At 41.5% G+C, this 17,311-nt stretch overlaps 1 protein-coding gene across 2 annotated transcripts in view; it reads left to right on the forward strand.

Moving 5' to 3' along the window:
- The window catches only part of arl15b (ADP-ribosylation factor-like 15b), a 68,213-nt gene that overhangs the window by 8,489 nt on the left and 42,413 nt on the right, over positions 1-17,311 (forward strand). The window contains exon 1 of one of the 2 annotated variants that reach the window (XM_023983436.2): positions 5,086-5,346. The exons of the other annotated variant lie outside the window; for it this stretch is intronic. Within the exon in view, the coding sequence (XP_023839204.1) occupies positions 5,293-5,346 (54 nt within the window). The 5' untranslated portion in view covers positions 5,086-5,292. Of the gene's footprint in view, positions 1-5,085; positions 5,347-17,311 lie in introns of those variants that run through there. 2 annotated transcript variants of the gene reach the window in all.

A 17,311-nucleotide genomic window follows, 5' to 3' on the forward strand; every position in this document is an offset into this window, starting at 1 on the left:
GAACTGTTCAGATGCAAACAGAATTTTGGTAAAATCTCTTTATTTTATTTTAATTATGTGTCCATGTTTTCCAAAAACTCTGTTAAATATCAGAAACGAATTAAGATTCATCGATGTCTGCAGAAAGAATGGGGTGTCAGCTATGACATGACACTGACAAAATGTATTTAGATTATTGAACTACAGTAAGTGTAGTGGATTTACAACCTGTAACGCCTGATCTGTACAACACAGAAATGCATAATTATGGATATGGTGATGAATCCTAAATAGGAACACAAATGTATAAATATGCAATATCCAMTTTTGCATATTTGAGATATTATTCTACACACTGGCTATTACTTGCCTCCAAGCAAGACCACATTTGGTTGCTCCGGACCAAATCTGAACCAATCATAGACGTCTGTTTCACAACTTTGGACATCAAACCACAGCTAAGTAGAGTACCGCACATAACAGTAAAGTTGAGTTCAGTGSAGTATACTAGAGTACACTACAGTAGAGTAGGGCTGGGCGATATGGCCTAAAACTCATATCTCCATTTTTTTCCCCCTCTAACCTTTGGGGGTGATTCACGATATTTATATATCTTGATTAAAACAAATTAGAATTATCGACATAAACTTTGTATAATTTAAAAGTCAAATATAGTGCATTTTAAACAGCAATAATCGAATGAAWTCAGAGTTTGAAATTATACCTAGGCTGAAATATATGCCTTCCACAACCGTAAGACCCCACTAATCATTTCATTATTTTATCAGTAATCACTGATCTGTCTTTTAGGTCTGTCTATAAAAAGCATGTATAATCCACATTCAGTAAGAATCTAGCAGGCATTATAGAAAATGAAAACACCGGCCTCATAAACAACCTTTCAAGCACAAGCCCACGTGCTAGTGAGTAGCCAGCTGATCTTTATATTTCAAGTCTAGCCAGCTTGGATCTAGGTATAATTTCACAAGCTCTGAATTCAGCTAACAAGGCAGAACAGTTGAATTGTTACGAACACACCCTTCTGTCCATCTCCAACTGTTTGATCAGCATGCTAGCTTGTCCACTTTGTTCACATGTTGAAGTAAAGTGGCCTACCTTTTTTCTCAGAATGAGAAGGAGTTGCCAATTCCTTATATAATTGTTTTATGCTTATTGCACATGTATAAAACACAGAATAAACAGCTAGTATAACAATCTTTATTTGACTAAAATGCTGCCAGCGATACGTGGTACCGTGATGTGCGCGCAACAAACTGAGCGTAAATTTTCCAGAATGATTGTTCATTGGTACATCCGTTTTATTATTGTCTGTTATGATTGAAATGTGAGGAGTTGAAGCATATACAAGGTATGGTTCGAAAGGTTAACTTCTCCTCTGTTACAGTAACATGATGTCTCCGTGTTTCGGTGTCCAAATTGCGAGTTGAAACTGTTTGTCACAGAGGAAGAAGCGATCTCTCATCTTTGTTGTTGTGAGTGGTAGAGGGAGGGGGCTTGGGAGAAAGAGGCGAAGCGAGAAGTTTCACTCTCCCCAAAAATTTGTCACAAAATGTGTCCAAAATATGTCCCGTGCGTTTATTTTGAACCTAAGCTTGTCACCTGCCTTCCCGCCTTTGGGACAACGACTCCCATTGTTAGGGTGAATCTCATCATCACATACAGATCTCGCGTGTAAATGGGAAGGTGCCCAGCACAGAAGGAGCAGGCGAGACCAAAAAGACAGCATGAGAACAAGTGGAAATGAGCGCTCATAAAAACGACATTTACAAATGACCTCGATTCTGCGATACAGGCATTTGGAATATCGCACAAAAACATACGCAGGAATTAATCAGCCTCATTCAAAATATCGCTCAGCACTACAGTAGAGTGCAGTAGAGTATAGTTCAGTACTCTAATGTATAGTACTGTACTGAACTATACTCCCGTGTGGCTCAGTTGGTATAGCATGGCGCTTGCAACGCCAGGGTTGTGGGTTCATTCCCCACGGGGGACCAGGATGAATATGTATGAACTTTCCAATTTGTAAGTCAGCGTCTGCTAAATGACTTAAATGTAAATGTATACTTACTTTTCTCTACTGCACTCTACTGTGCTGTACTGTATTGTGCTGTCCAAACTTATGAACCCAACTGTGGTTTGTAACTACTTTAATTTCCCATTGTAGCCAATGAATTTGCAGAGATTCTGTTACCGATTTTTGTTAACGGAATTTTGAGTCGTAATCCCTTAAGAATTGATCAACAAAATTGATATCGGTAGAAACACTATAACTAACTGATAAGTCTACTTGTACTTGTTACTTCTGTGAACTTTCATTATCCTCCTTCCTTATGAGGGAGAGAAATGAGGAAATGTCTTGAAGATAGTGTCTTGAGAAAGTATTCACGCCCATTTGACTTTGTACCACATTTGTGTGTTGTTTACATTTGAAATTAAAATTGTTTTGAACAATTGTACCAATAATACTCTAATGTCAAAAAAAAAAAAAAAATGTAACTAATGAAAAATAATACACTATGTTTTGATAGATAGTACCCCCCCCCCCCCCCCCCACCCCCCCCCCCCCCCCCCCCCCCCCCCCACCTTAGCTACATTCCCTTTCTTTTTATCCTGAAAACTCCCCAAGCATACAGAGGAGATGGCAAGACGGCACACGCAGATCTGGCATCAGGATAGTGACATTACTGTGCATGGAGAGGAACTGAACCCCCACTAGACTGGATCACATGCAATAAACAGTTAAATTAAAGATTAGCTACTCACTCTCCACTCTCCAGTCCACTCTACTTAACCTCAAGGATTACAATTTTCCATAGAATTTGACGAGGGAAAACATTATTGGAGCCCTGCAGTGCATCACAGCTGTTTTGATGGGAGAAAAAAACATCCACGGAGATTTTCAGCTTACATGGAATGGGTGGACCCGTTGCCCTTAACGGTTGGCACGGAGACGAGGTGTTTTTTCAACTGCCAGTTGTGTTTTTTCAGAGAGCTTGGCTTCCTCCACTGTGTGAGGTGGAGGAGAGGGTGGGCGCTTCTTTTATCGTTATTGTTGTTTTATTCACATTTTACAACTTCTGTCTTTTCCCATCACTACAGTCCTTTCAATTGTTGTATTATGGACACGGGTTCATTTCTGGATTTGGCCTGACATTGTCAAATTCATTTTTKGGGGAATAGCACAAAGTTATCTGCCCTTTCCTCACAGAAGGAACAGGTCACCTCCATGAAAGAGGCTGTTGATTCGAGTCAAGAAATGTATATAGTGCACTACTTTTGACCAGAGCCCTATGAGCCCTGGTCAAAAGTAGTGCACTTTATAGGGACTAGCATGCTATTTGGGATGCAGCCCCCACCTGTTTAACGCAGATGATCAGATGGTGACCTTTGATCACGGAAGAGATTTGAATGTCCACAATGCCCGAATGACTGAGCAGGGCAATAGGACGAAATATCCACACAGTTCAGTTGACGTCATGGCCGCACTTCATGCTTGCAGCCAGGCCTAGTTTTGTTTCCCGGATCTTGGGAAAGATCAGCGATATCACAAAGGCTACGTTCACACCAGGAGCCCAACACTGATCTCTTTTTTCCCCCACTAATTGGTCTTTTGACCAGTTACCTCAGATCTTTTTCACARCAGATCTTTTTCTGAGCTGATTGGTCGAAAGACTAATCACAGCCTAGATCAGAGTYGTATGGGCGATTGTCCACGCCAGCATAAGCTATTCTCACGTTGAAACTTCATTGGGAGGAAGGATGTATCACAAATCATTTTATATTGTTCTAAGYAATATGTCAAAAAATAAGAAATATCAAAAAGGGCACTTTTGAGCGATTTTAATAATAATATATTTCATCTTAAATAAATAAATGAATGTGAGAAATGTATATTTCAGAATCTAAACATAGTCCTTATTTTAAAGCCTGCTGTAAGAAGTATAACGACACCAAGCATTTAATTTTTTGCTTACGCTGGCGGGGAATCGGCCATATAGCCTATTTAGATATCATTTAGATTACATTTATGTAGGCTACTATCTGAATATACTGTATGGGTCTGATAGTGCTAGCATGTGGGGAATTAGTCACCCTGTATCATCATTATTATCCTCATTATTATATAAAAATACGTCTGTGTACAGAAGGCTACATTATCTCGAGCTGCCTACTCATAGGATAAACTAGGCCTRCATCCTCTTAAGGAAGTGAGGTCATTTTGGATCTAAGAAGTCTYCATTTCAACTCTCTTTCTTTGGATGGGATTTAGAACCACAGGTGAAAACAGTTCAGTTCTAGAGTCTCAAACATTCCACTCTCGTTTTCTTTCCTCTCAATGATTTTCTAGGCTCATACATACCTATTACAAAGATAAGTAACTTTCTTGACTAGTGAGTTTTGAGTCAAGTATCTGTCCTTTTTTATGTCGTCTGTCTTTCGTAAGTCAGTCTTAGTAAGATATCCTCGTAATAATGACGCTTGGACTTTTCAAGTGCCTCTGCCTCCTTCCATCCAACAGTTTAGCTTGCAGTCCAAGAGTCCCTGAAGAACTCTGAGAAATTGGTTATTGCTGAGAGGTGTGGAAACCAGTTTGTAAAACATTACCAAGACAGGAGTGAAAGACTAGCCTATTGGTTCACGTTCGTATGGAACGGTTTTAAGGATAGTAGTGTGACACAGACTGTGAGAGAACAGGCGGTAAACAGAGGTACCTTTCCAGATCTGCTTCTAATAAACTCCTCTGCAGGGCCTTACAGACTTCACCAGCTTACTGTAGCTCAGTGGAATCAGGGTTTGGAAGGACGGTGGAGCGTAGATGTTTTTCGCACGTTGACTGTATTGTAAGGGATCTTTTTTAAACTGGACATGTTGACTGTATTGTGAAGACCTGGTCGTCTTCAAACTGGACATCGAGTTGACTGGACCAGTTGTCTGTGATCCGCTAGTCCAACTCTTTGTAGATCAGACATAGCCTAGCAGCCATAGGCCCCGTGTCGTCTGCTGAATCACCAGTGTCATAGCTGTCGTTTGATCGCAATTAGTGTGAACAGATTTCCTGTCTCTCTCTCTCTCCTCTCTCTCTCTCTCTCCTCTACTTCCCAGATGAAGTTGCTGAGAGCGGGCGATGGGCTTCGTTGGATCACAACTCCGACTGGAGTCCTGTCGCTTTCCTCCTGCTGCTGCTCTTGTCTCACTCTGTTCTGTCTTCCTCTCTGACCGTGTCCTCTGTCTGTTGCTGTCGCTGACTCGTTAGTTGTTGAGGAAAGCGCTTGCCTTTAGCCGTGGACAATGTCTGAGTGCATGCATCTCACCCTATGCATTTKCAGGATTGGCGCCTATACGGTAAGGACAATGGCATGTGTCTTTAGCATAATAGCTTTGAGTGCATCTTCCTCCGTCTCTTCTGTCCTGTCTGTCTGTTACGTTGGTGATAAGTCTCATGTCAGTTGATACGATTGTGTGATCTTCAAGACCCCTCATGAAATGTATATGAACTATTTCCTCCTGCTCCACCCTTGGAATGTTTGTTGATTGTATGCGTGGCCTATTTTGTGCTTGTACTGTAGGTAGAGAGAGCAGCTAGTACAGTGGGCTGTGTGCAGAGACCCACCTCTGCTCCAAGGCCTCCTCTCACCCTCTAGGCAGGATTCCAGAAGAGAACTCTGATCAGGCATGTCCAGTCATGCTCACCTTCAGGAATGCTGTGCTCTGTCTGGCACAGAGTCATCAGCTGGAACCCACCTGATCTCTGACATTCCAGCTGTGCTGGGAAAGAATCTTTTGATCTCAGAAGTCGGGTGGCAATGCTTGCCCCGCTGCCGGACTGAAGCACATCGGATTTGTGTTAAAGGAGCTCGACTAATATGAGCGTGGTAGTTTGCTGGGCTTGTGTGTTTATGTTCAGTATGAGGTCGCAGTATAAAATGGAATCCAACCAGTGCCAGAGTGTGGAAATGTCTTAGATGTTATGTTTGGACTGGAGTCAGTTGTTATCACGTGTGTTTTATCAGATGTTCCTTGGCCAGTTGATCTTTCGAAAGATGATGACCTATCAGCAAGCCATCCGATGGGGGAAAAAATGTTATTACGCTGTTATTACAGTACACTGGCTGCTTCGTTTAACACTTTTCAGCAGTTCTGTTTGAGTGGTTTTGAGCGATTTTTGGGGCTCTGGTTAGGCCTAGGCCGCGTGATAATAGGTAGGTTTGGTTGAGTGGCCAGAGCTCGTGGCTGTGGGTGTTAATGTCTGTCATTAGAGCTCACTGGTCTTTAGTGGAAGTGGTAATTGTGTTTAAAATCGCTTTTATCTGCCTGATCTCTCCCTGAAGGGGGAAACGGGGTAACCGGAACCTTGTTCTAGGAGTCACAGATATCATCATTATTCAACAGCCTCGGGGAAACTGTGCTCAATGAACTGGAAAAACAGACATATTAGGCTACTCAAAGACGTGTCACATACAGTAGGCAACAAGGCCTATTATTATTATTATTTGACCCTGCTGGTCATCTATGAACATTTGAACATCTTGGCCATGTTCTGTTATGATCTCCACCCGGCACAGCCAGAAGGGGACTGGCCACCCCTCATAGCCTGGTTCCTCTCTAGGTTTCTTCCTAGGTTCCGGCCTTTCTAGGGAGTTTTTCCTAGCCACCGTGCTTCTACACCTGCATTTCTTGCTGTTTGGGGTTTGAGGCTGGGTTTCTGTACAGCACTTTGTGACATCAGCTGATGTAAGAAGGGCTTTATAAATACTTTTGATTGATTGACGTAAGAGCATCTCAAGTTTCCTACAACAGGGAATTTGTAAAGGCCTAATAGCTGTCAGTTCAAGCTTGAATGATGAGACTTTGGCCTATTGTGATTATGAAATATTTATGTGGTCTCAAAATCCCAACCCCTGTTATGTGTTGTCATACAGTGGAGTGGAGATGGGTGATGTCTGGACTCTGGAGGGAGGGGGWTGCTGAATATAGGCTACTGGGCTCCACCCAGCTCACTGCACTTCCTCACTTTGATAAAGCAGGATGTGGCAGGCCGGCCTGCCGGTCGTTCCACCCCACCAAGGGGAATATCCCACGGTTCAGTTATTCAGCTCAGATTGACCCTGCCGTTATGCGGCCAAGGCAACCACCCCTATGGCCTTCTGGGAAATGAGGGCCTTAACAAGCGCAAACAGGAAGCTATTGGAGAAAAACATCCACTGAATGGGCTGTTTGAGTTAGGGGAAACAAAGATTGACGTCTGCTTTGTGCTTCTCACGGGCTTGGAACATTAACCCATAGGCCACGGTGGAGGTAGCCTTGTTTGCCAGATGTGAGACGGGGTGGCTGTGGGAAGAGACTTGGGTGGAGGAGGTAGCCTGACCAGTCAGTTACCTAACATACTGACTGGCTATTCTACACTTAGTCAAAGGTTTATCCAACCYCTCTCGTGAACAGATTCTGATTTACTCAGCTGATGATTTACAGATTTAGCTCATGATTTACCCTCTCAACAGCTTTTTCTGTTTTGGTCAGAATGTGAGTTACGATCATGCACTGTGTGTACTAAACAGGACACCTGCTCTTTCCATGACGGACTGACCAGGTGAACGCTATGATCTCTTATTGATGCCACTTGTTAAATCCACTTCAATCAGTGTAGATTAAGGGGAGGAGGCAGGTTAAGAAGGATTTTAAAGCTTTGAGACAATTGAGACATGGATTGTGTATGTGTACCATTCAGAGGGTGAATGGACAAGACAACATATTGAAGTGCCTTTGAACGGGGTATGGTAGTAGGTGCCAGGTACACCGGTTTGTGTCAAGAACTGCAACGCCGTGGCGTTTTTCACACTCAACAGTTTCCCGTTTTTTGTATCAAGAATGGTCCACCACCCAAAGGACATCCAGCCAACTTGGCCCAACTGTGGGAAGCCTTGGAGGGCAACTCAATTAGGAAGGTGTCCTTAATGTTTTGTACACTCGGTGTAGATTAGCCAGAGCCCTGAGGCTTAGCAAGACTGTCTGAATGCAGGGCCAGTCAGGGAGGAAAAATGCGCCCCTTCCCAAATGGCACCCTATTGGCTCTAGTCAAAAATAGTGCAATATATAGGGAATAGGTTGCCATTAGGGATTCACASTAGCTTTCTCTGCCAAGCCGAACGGACGGCATGTGAATGATACTGGGCTATAGACAGCAGGGGAACCACCTCACAGTCTAGCTCTTAGCAGGAGCTTTGCGGAGTCTGACGCTAGTCGTAACATCCTGAAATATGAATACAGAAACAAATCCCTCTGTTGAATGATGTAGCACTCTACTTCACCACTGAGTGGAGAGCGAGTACGTACTGGGGAGGGCTAATGTCCTCATGTACACTTCTCCATGTCTATTGGATGATATGGCATCTACACTGTACAGGCTTCCTGATTTCCTCGGGGTAGGGTATCTCAAAGACATATATAATCTCTTTCAGACAAAAAATGGATCCACTTCTTTCTCGTAAAGATGCGTCTATAGATCAGCATTGATGATATGTCCATTCACAGAAGACAGGGATTTAAAGACCAAATATAGGTTGAAGTGATTTAAGCATCTCTGCTATGGGTTTGTGTGCTGTTAATGTGTATTTCTGTAGCCTTTTGAACGTTTTCAAGTCCAATTCTGCACTTCCTCAGTTCATTTTGAGTCCCAGTCTTTATAACCTCCAATTCAAAGTCCCTTTCCTGTTTCCTGTTGTTCCCCCGGTCCCGTCCAGTTGTTAAACTGKCCGGATTCTCTGGCCTTGGCCTGGCATTGCCCACTGTTACCATGGTGACCATAATAGGAAAACTCACTTCACGCAGCGGGCAACTTCCTGTTGTGATTCTATACCTGTGGTTTTGCATTTGGTCTAGCCTCGTGGTCCAGCCTGTTTGTGCTTTAGTGGCTAGCCTACGCCTCTTTGTTCGTTCATTGCAGTSTATGGTTCATTGTCATGCMAAACAACAATCATCATGATRTATCATGTATTTGCTACAGCAAATAGCCTATYGTGTGGAACCAGGCTAGTTTTGCATTAGCGATGTTCTTCCCCCATGTGCAATACAGGATGTTTGTTCAGTCTGAAGAATTTAGTGTGTTTGTAACCAGGTTTCCATCCAACCTTTTTATGCAAGTTAAGTACATGTCGGATATAAAAAAAAATGTCWCGGCAGGCATGATGGAAACAGCAAATTTGTAGGTAAACTTTCCAAATGTCAATTCAAAAATATCATATGCTAGACAAGGTCTGATCTTTTTGTGTCTGCAATATTAATTATGCGAGAAATGGCAGTGGAAACGATATGTCGTGTGGACCTCCCACYACGCCTCAGGAAAGCATGCAGTTTATTAGGCTACAGATTAAATAGATTATGATGAAAGTGCAAGGGRGTGAGCTTGATGCTCCTTTCCAATAAATATTGAGGGTCTTATTCTGGTGGCGTGATGATCAATGCCTGGCTGCCGTTTGACAAGTCAAAAAAAGTCTTGCTATTTTCTCCATAATAATCATGTAGGCTATACCCGCGCTGTATCTGCGAGTTGTTGGGTAGAGTGCAGGTGCCAACACCAGAGTGGGCACTGTCGTGGAAAATTGCATGATTATGTTATAATGCTTGTATTGCATTATAATGGTTGTTTTATTCGACAGAATAGAGTATTGTGTGTGTGTTCCACTGAGGATGAGCCTCTATGAGATAGCACTGACAGAGGAGATTTACGATGTCTTTGGCTGATAAAACCTAAAGGGCATTCCAGAGAACATGAGCTAATGGTTCTGTTCTATGCCGTACCAGGGAGAGACGGTTCCCTTTTGGAGTAAGGGGGCCAGACACTGGTCTTTACAATGAAAACTGTTGACACAGCAGTAACTGTCTGCTATGTTTTATAGATATCTTTCATACAAATCTTAACCTTTGTGAACTGTTCCTAAGATCTGTGGTTCGTCAGTGTAAGTTGAGAGGGGTGTATCTTGGCTATAAAAGATCTTTGTACTTTTCTGTTGGTACTTCTCAACGGTTCATTAGAAATAGTGAATTGTTGAAAGTCAAATGCTATTGCAAAGCTTATTATTATTATTATTAAAGATGTAGTTTAAGTATAACTCTGACTGGTGTGTAGTTTGTAACTCTCCTCATTTGGTAAAGCAGAAATATAATTCACCACAGCACATTCGCTATATAACGTGACAAAACCATCAGTAGAGTTGAAAATACGATAAACTCATTTAACCTGTAGTTTTTATTCGGTAAATGGGAATTTGAACGCAAAAGTAATTTTTATGTGCACTATGTCATCACGCACAGCCTTTTATTCGCAACAAGTCCATTTTTTGAAATTTCACATGAAAATCTGTCGCCAGTTGGAGGGAAACCTATTGATGACGAGGCAAACCTGAAACCGCCAGATCTTTGAACTTTTACACTCTCTCTCTGATTTAGGATCCTAAGCATTTCTGTGTAAAAAGCCCCATGAGCACTAAGATGTGAAGTTCATAGGAGCATGTCAAATTCTGTATTGAATGAAAGGTAAGAGTCTATTTTTGAGAAATGAAGGCATACAGTGCTTTCAGAAAGTATTCACACCTCTTGACTTTTTTTTACAAAATGGGATAMATTTATTTATTTGTCTTTTTTTTAATCAAAGATCTACACAAAATACTCTGTCAAACATTTTAACTTAATTAGATAAGTATTCACCCCCCCCCCCCCCCSGGTTAATACATGTGAGAATCACCTTTTGGAAGTGATTACAGCTGAGTCTTTCTGGGTAGGTCTCTAAGAGCTTTCCACACCTGTAACATTTTCCCATTTATTATTTTCAAAGATCTTCCAAGTTCTGTTAAATTGGTTGTCCATTATTCCTTGACAACCATTTTCAGGTCTTGCCATAGGTATTTAAGCAGATTAAGTCAAAACTGTAACTCAGCCACTCAGGAACATTCACTGTCTTCTTGGTAAGCGACTCCAGTGTAGATTTGGCCTTGTGTTTTAGGTTATTGTCCCGCTGAAAGGTGAGTTCATCTCCCAGTGGCTGGTGGAAAGCAGATTGAACCATGTTTTACTCTGGGATTTTGCCCGTGCTTCGCTCCATTACGTTTATTTTTTAGCCTGGAAAAACTCCTTAGTTCTTAACAATTACAAGCATATCCATAACATGGTGCTGTCAATTAGGTTAGTATTGTGGAGTAGCTACAATGTTTTTGATCTGTCCTCAGTTTTCTCCTATATGTATGACTGTGCATTCACAGGGGAAAGCTACAGAAGCCTGTCCTACCTGTTCTGTGGTGGGTTTTTTAATATTTTWTTTTATTTAACTAGGTTTGTATAGCTACAATTCAAGTAATTGTCCTTGAAACCGGTTTATTTTTTTTATAGTTGGACTTAAAAAACTGTCAAAATACCAGCAAATCAGCTACAAGTGATTTAATTTAGTAAATCTGTTCCAAAGTATTCCCACGCATAATAAAGAGATGTTATCATTTACAAATATAAGCAAGGCTTGAAATGATTGTGTTTTAGTCAAATAGTATAACTGTTTGGGCTTCTTGCAGGCCAATTTGCAGTCTACAAATTATTTGTAATCATGTTCCGGCCCCCAGACCATCTGCTCAATAAAAAGTCAGCCCTGTTTTGCTCAGTGCCTATAGAAAGTCTATACATTTACATTTAAGTCATTTAGCAGACGCTCTACCCTTTTGAACTTTTTTTCACATTTTGCTGTCTTCAAATTAAATCTAAAAAGGGATTAAATTAGATTTTTTCCCCCCAACAGATCTACACAACCTACTCCACATTTTTTTTTTAAGTGAAAGAAAGTTATTGAATGTATTTGGTTGGAAGCACCTTTGGCAGCCATTAAAGCTGTGAATCATGTTGAATAAAACTSTTATCAACTTTGCACAACTCACTTCTGTCATTATGAAGTGCTTTCAGAGGCTAGTCAAAGACCATATCACCTCCTCCCTCACAGACGCACTCAACCCGCTCCAATTCGTCTACCGCTCGATAAATCCACGGACAACGCAGTCGCCATTGCACTGTACACTGCTCTTACCCACCTGGACAAGGACTGCATATGTGAGGATGCTGTTCATTGACTACAGCTCGGCATTCAATACCATAGGGCCCTTTAAACTCACAACAAAGCTCACGGCCTTGGTTTAATTTCACAAGCCCTGAATTCATTAGATTATTGTTGAATGTTTGAAATGCAGTGTATTTTACCTTTAACCTCTACGGGATCGGTGTCGCCCCCCCGCAAGACGGTGGAGCTAACGTAGGCTAATGTGATTAGCATGAGGTTGTAAGTAACAAGAACATTTCCCAGGACATAGACATATCTGATATGGGCAGAAAGCTTACATTCTTGWTAATCTAAMTSCACTGTCCAATTTACAGTAGCTATTACAGTGAAATAATACCATGCTATTGTTTGAGGAGAGTGCACAATTATGAACTTGAAAATGTATTAATAAACCAATTAGGCACATTTGGGCAGTCTTGATGMAACATTTTGAACAGATATGCAATGGTTCATTGGATAAGTCTAAAACTTTGCACATACACTGCTGTCATCTAGTGGCCAAAATCTAAATTGTGCCTGGGCTGGAATAATACATTATGGCCTTTCTCTTGCATTTCAAAGATCAGATCTAATGTGTTATATTCTCCTACATTAATTTCACATTTCCATAAACTTAACTTGTTTCCTTTCAAATGGTATCAAGAATATGCATATCCTTGCTTCAGGGCCTGAGCTACAGGCAGTTAGATTTGGGTATGTCATTTGTAGGCAATTTTTTTTTTTAAAGTGTCCGATCCTTAGGGGATTTTTTGTTGTTGATATATTTATCGTTTATTGTCGTCCATACGTTTTAGAAAAAATGTAGATATGAGTTTTAGGCCATATCGCCCAGTGACTGAACTTCTCCCTATGCAACTGGGTCCTGAACTTCCTGACCGGCCGTCTTCAGGTGGTGAAGGTAGGCAACATTACCTCCTCCACACTGATCCTCAACATGGGGGCCCCACAAGGGTGCATCCTAGGGCTRTTACGGTGTCCATATTACCGCCACACCGGCGGTCACGAGTCATGATGTCAGTCAAATTCCACGTGACCGTTTAATCATGGTAATTAGGCTTCTATAAGTTCTGATGCTGCTGATGGTCATTAGTAGCCTACCAAACTGGCTAACTGCCTGGTACTCAGCACTATATTNAATCATGGTAATTAGGCTTCTATAAGTTCTGATGCTGCTGATGGTCATTAGTAGCCTACCAAACTGGCTAACTGCCTGGTACTCAGCACTATATTKTCCCTCTAATCACTCTGACTTTCTTTGCTTTGTCTAACAACACTCATGAATCTAGCAAATAAGTTGTGTGGGTCAGAGTGCAGTATTTCTTTAGATTAATAGAAAAACTTTGTTGTTGCCTATGAACTTGACTCAGAGGGAGAACTTCTTCATCGCTCGACAAATTCCCATGATTTGTGAATCTGTTTAGAACCGAACAGCTGGCGCTAAGATTTCTAATGCTTCCCCTGTCTGGACGACCTGGAATGATAAAGAGTAGATTCCTAATGCTTCCCCTGTCTGGACGACCTGGAATGATAAAGAGTAGATTTCTAATGCTTCCCCTGTCTGGACGACCTGGAATGATAAAGAGTAGATTTCTAATGCTTCCCCTGTCTGGACGACCTGGAATGATAAAGAGTAGATTCCTAATGCTCACTAGCTCCGTCCTCCTTCTCAGAATCACGTTCGTTGCGCTAAATAGCTCAACTGGCTAGTTTGCCTGTCTGTAAAGAGAGTGGTGAGCTGTATGCCTCTGATTGGATAGAGCAAATTTAGGAATAGAAAGGTAACAGCTGTTTGTCGGAGTTTAGAGTGACAACGTGGCTAGATAACGTCAGCTAACAGCTCTCTGTGTCATCATTGAGCAGCCCAAACAGAACTGTTGCTATGTATACTCAGACGCAGAGGGCAAAATTATGACGAGGGTGAAGAGTGACTACAATTACTCAACACAAGCACACAGCTACTGACTGCAATTACTGACCACAATCAAATGACTACTGACCACAACAACGCAACTACTGACCGCACAACTACTTACCATAACAACACAACCACAGACCACCGCTACTGACCACAATTAATGACCACAATCACACAACTACTGACAACGAGCACACAACTGCTGACCACAAGCACACAACTACTGACCACACAACTCTTAACCTCAACTATTGACCACAACCACCGACCACAACCACACAATTACTGACCACAACTACTGACGACAAACACAACTACAGTCCAAAACGACTGACCTCAAATACTGACCATAACCACATAATTACTGACCACACAACTTCTGAACACAATCACACAATTGCTGACCACACAACTACTGACCACACATTAAATCACTATAACTACTGAGCACACGCCTAGTTAACCACACGCCTAGTGACCACACAACTACTGACTACAAATTACAACTACTAACCACAACCACACAACTACTGACCACTACTACTGATAAACTAAAGACCACTACTGACTAGGGATGGGCATTTGAAATTATTTCACTATTCTAGTAATATAATTATTAGTACAACTTTTTTTTAAACTTCTTCCACTACCACAAAAAGTATTTTAAAGAGCTTTAGCAAGCCCCACAACTTTACTTGTAAAGTTACCATCTAGTTCAAAGTAGATATTTAAGAGTTTTTGGAAAACTGAGGGAGCTTTTAGCGTCATTCTGTTACCAAACTTTACATCTGCACTGTTCTTTGAATAANGTTCAAAGTAGATATTTAAGAGTTTTTGGAAAACTGAGGGAGCTTTTAGCGTCATTCTGTTACCAAACTTTACATCTGCACTGTTCTTTGAATAAATTCGTTTTTTTTTTTTTTTACTTTCAGTGTAAATTCTTAAAAGTAGTCCTTGTTCATAGAATTGTATGATTGCAATCAATGGATTTTGTTTGGCGTACTTTTATAGCGCAAAATGAGTCAGCCTCATTCTGTTACCGTGGAATTGCCCTCCTTGATCATCTTTTTGACCTATTATCTTCACTATCAACACGAAGCAAACACAAATCTCTACATGCTAAGATGAGGCATTACAGTTCTTGTGTATATCTGAYAAAGGTATTTCCCACATTCAGAGAGTGTGAGGATGAGTGTGGAGTAGGACCCACAGCCGCTTGTATGCAGTCAGGTTGATCCTGACTAACAAGGTGTCAATATTTTAATAACAGAAGGATAAAGTCCATTCTTCACATTGTTTGTGTTGCCATGGCACTGATTTTCTTAAGTTTACAGCAATTGGGGCCATGGAATAGGATGAGTAGCTTTTAACCCCCGTTTTGAAAAGCCTCCCTTCGAGGGTGGGAACAAGGAAGTACGGCTCCCTTCAGGCTGTAGTCTTTACAAAGCCAGGGAAAACGACTYAACCTAGATATCCTGCAATGTCCTGGCAGATAGGAACATYGTTGCGAAATGTCCAATTGCTCTATTGAACAAGGACAACCATATCTACTCACGTGATCGGCGAAACACAAAGGCCACAAAAATTGATATAAAACGTGACTCCATTCATTTTTAGATCAGACAGCGAGCTTAATCAACCAATGACATCATTGGTTGAACTCTCCCGGCACGAAAATTCTAAAATACAGCTATTGTGCATATTAATGTCTGAAACGCCCTCTCATCATTCATAATTATGTAGGGAGACTGGAAAAACACCCCAAATCTAGCTGTGAAGTTTCCCTTTAAAAACRCAATGTCATTGTTTGAAAAGCTTTGATGAACTATGTTGATGTTGATTGTAAAGGGTTGGAGAGTGAGCTCGGCTCAGTCCCTACCTACAGTTGATTGTGCTTCAGTCTATGGAACATACAGGATATATAAAAAATTCAAAAAGATTTTAAGAACTAGGCCTATTTTGATGTTGATTGTTACGTTTTGAAGAGGGTTCAGCCCCTACCTACACTTTACAAAGTTTGTCATGGACCAGGCTTTTCCCACAGCCATTATGCCTTTGACACTCACGGGGTGGCGTGCCATGAGTCTGGCAAGTGAGTCTATCCTGGACCCCGTGTGTCCTCAAGGCAGCATTTGTCTGTCAGCGAGGAGGTAAAAATGCTTCCTTAACAAAGCCTGGTGTCATCCGCTCCGATGACATGGAAGCAATCTCRCACGCCTCAATTTCCTTCTTTCTGGGATATTTTCAGAGTCGGCTAAGAATAGGCCAGAGAAATCTCTCCGGTCACAGCAAGCAGCCYACACAACGTCTATTATTACACGATTTAATGCAGTCTTTGTTGTTGTGTAGTACAGTGGATTCAATGCATGTGGTTCATTACCTAGGTAACCAAGTTGGCTGGATGTCCTTTTGGTTGGTGGACCATTCTTGACACACACACACAGGAACGTGTTGAGTGTGAAAAACCCAGCAGCGTTGCAGTTCTTGACACACTCAAACCGGTACGCCTGGCACCTWCTACCATACACCATTCAAAGGCACTTACATATTTTGTCTTGCCCATTCACCTTCTGAATTGCACACAYACACAATCAATGACTCAATTGTCTAAAGGCTTAAAAATATATATTTAACTGTTTCCTCCCCTTCATCTACACTGATTTTGAAGTAGACATCAATAAGGGATCGTATCTTTCACCTGGATTCACCTGGTCMGTCTGTCATGGAAAGAGCATGTTCCTAATGTTTTGTACACYCWGTTTATGTTAGTGTGGGTGTGTCTTGTTGCTCCTGACCACTTCTTATAGCAAGCCTGCAGTAGGGGTCTGCAAGGACTCCCTCAGGTAGGACTCATTGGCTATTGATCAGCTGGTTCAACCTGTTGTTCATGCCCCTAAAAACCCCACAACCCGCTCTCTCTATCTCCATGGGAGCCCAACTACAAATACGCTAGTCAAGTTGTCTGTTTGTTCTTAGACTTGCCTGTCTGGTATAGCTCGAGCTTTGTCATCTGATCTTGAAATTCTCAGTAATGGAATAACTTGCTGGCACATGCCACCTGGTGTTGGAGTTGAAATAATAAACTACACTGAACAAAAATATAAACMCAACATGTAAAATGTTGGTCCCATGTTTCATGAGCTGAAATAAAAGATCCCTGAAATGTTCTATACACACAAAAAGCTTATTTGTGCCGGGGACAATAAAAGGATGTGCAGTTTTGTCAAACTCAATGCCACAGATGTCTCAAGTTTTGAGGGAGCATGTCTGAATACTAGTAAATGTATAAATGTATGTAAATTTTT

The sequence above is a fragment of the Salvelinus sp. IW2-2015 genome, linkage group LG4q.1:29, assembly GCF_002910315.2.
Source record: "Salvelinus sp. IW2-2015 linkage group LG4q.1:29, ASM291031v2, whole genome shotgun sequence".
NCBI classification, from domain to species: Eukaryota; Metazoa; Chordata; class Actinopteri; order Salmoniformes; family Salmonidae; genus Salvelinus; species Salvelinus sp. IW2-2015.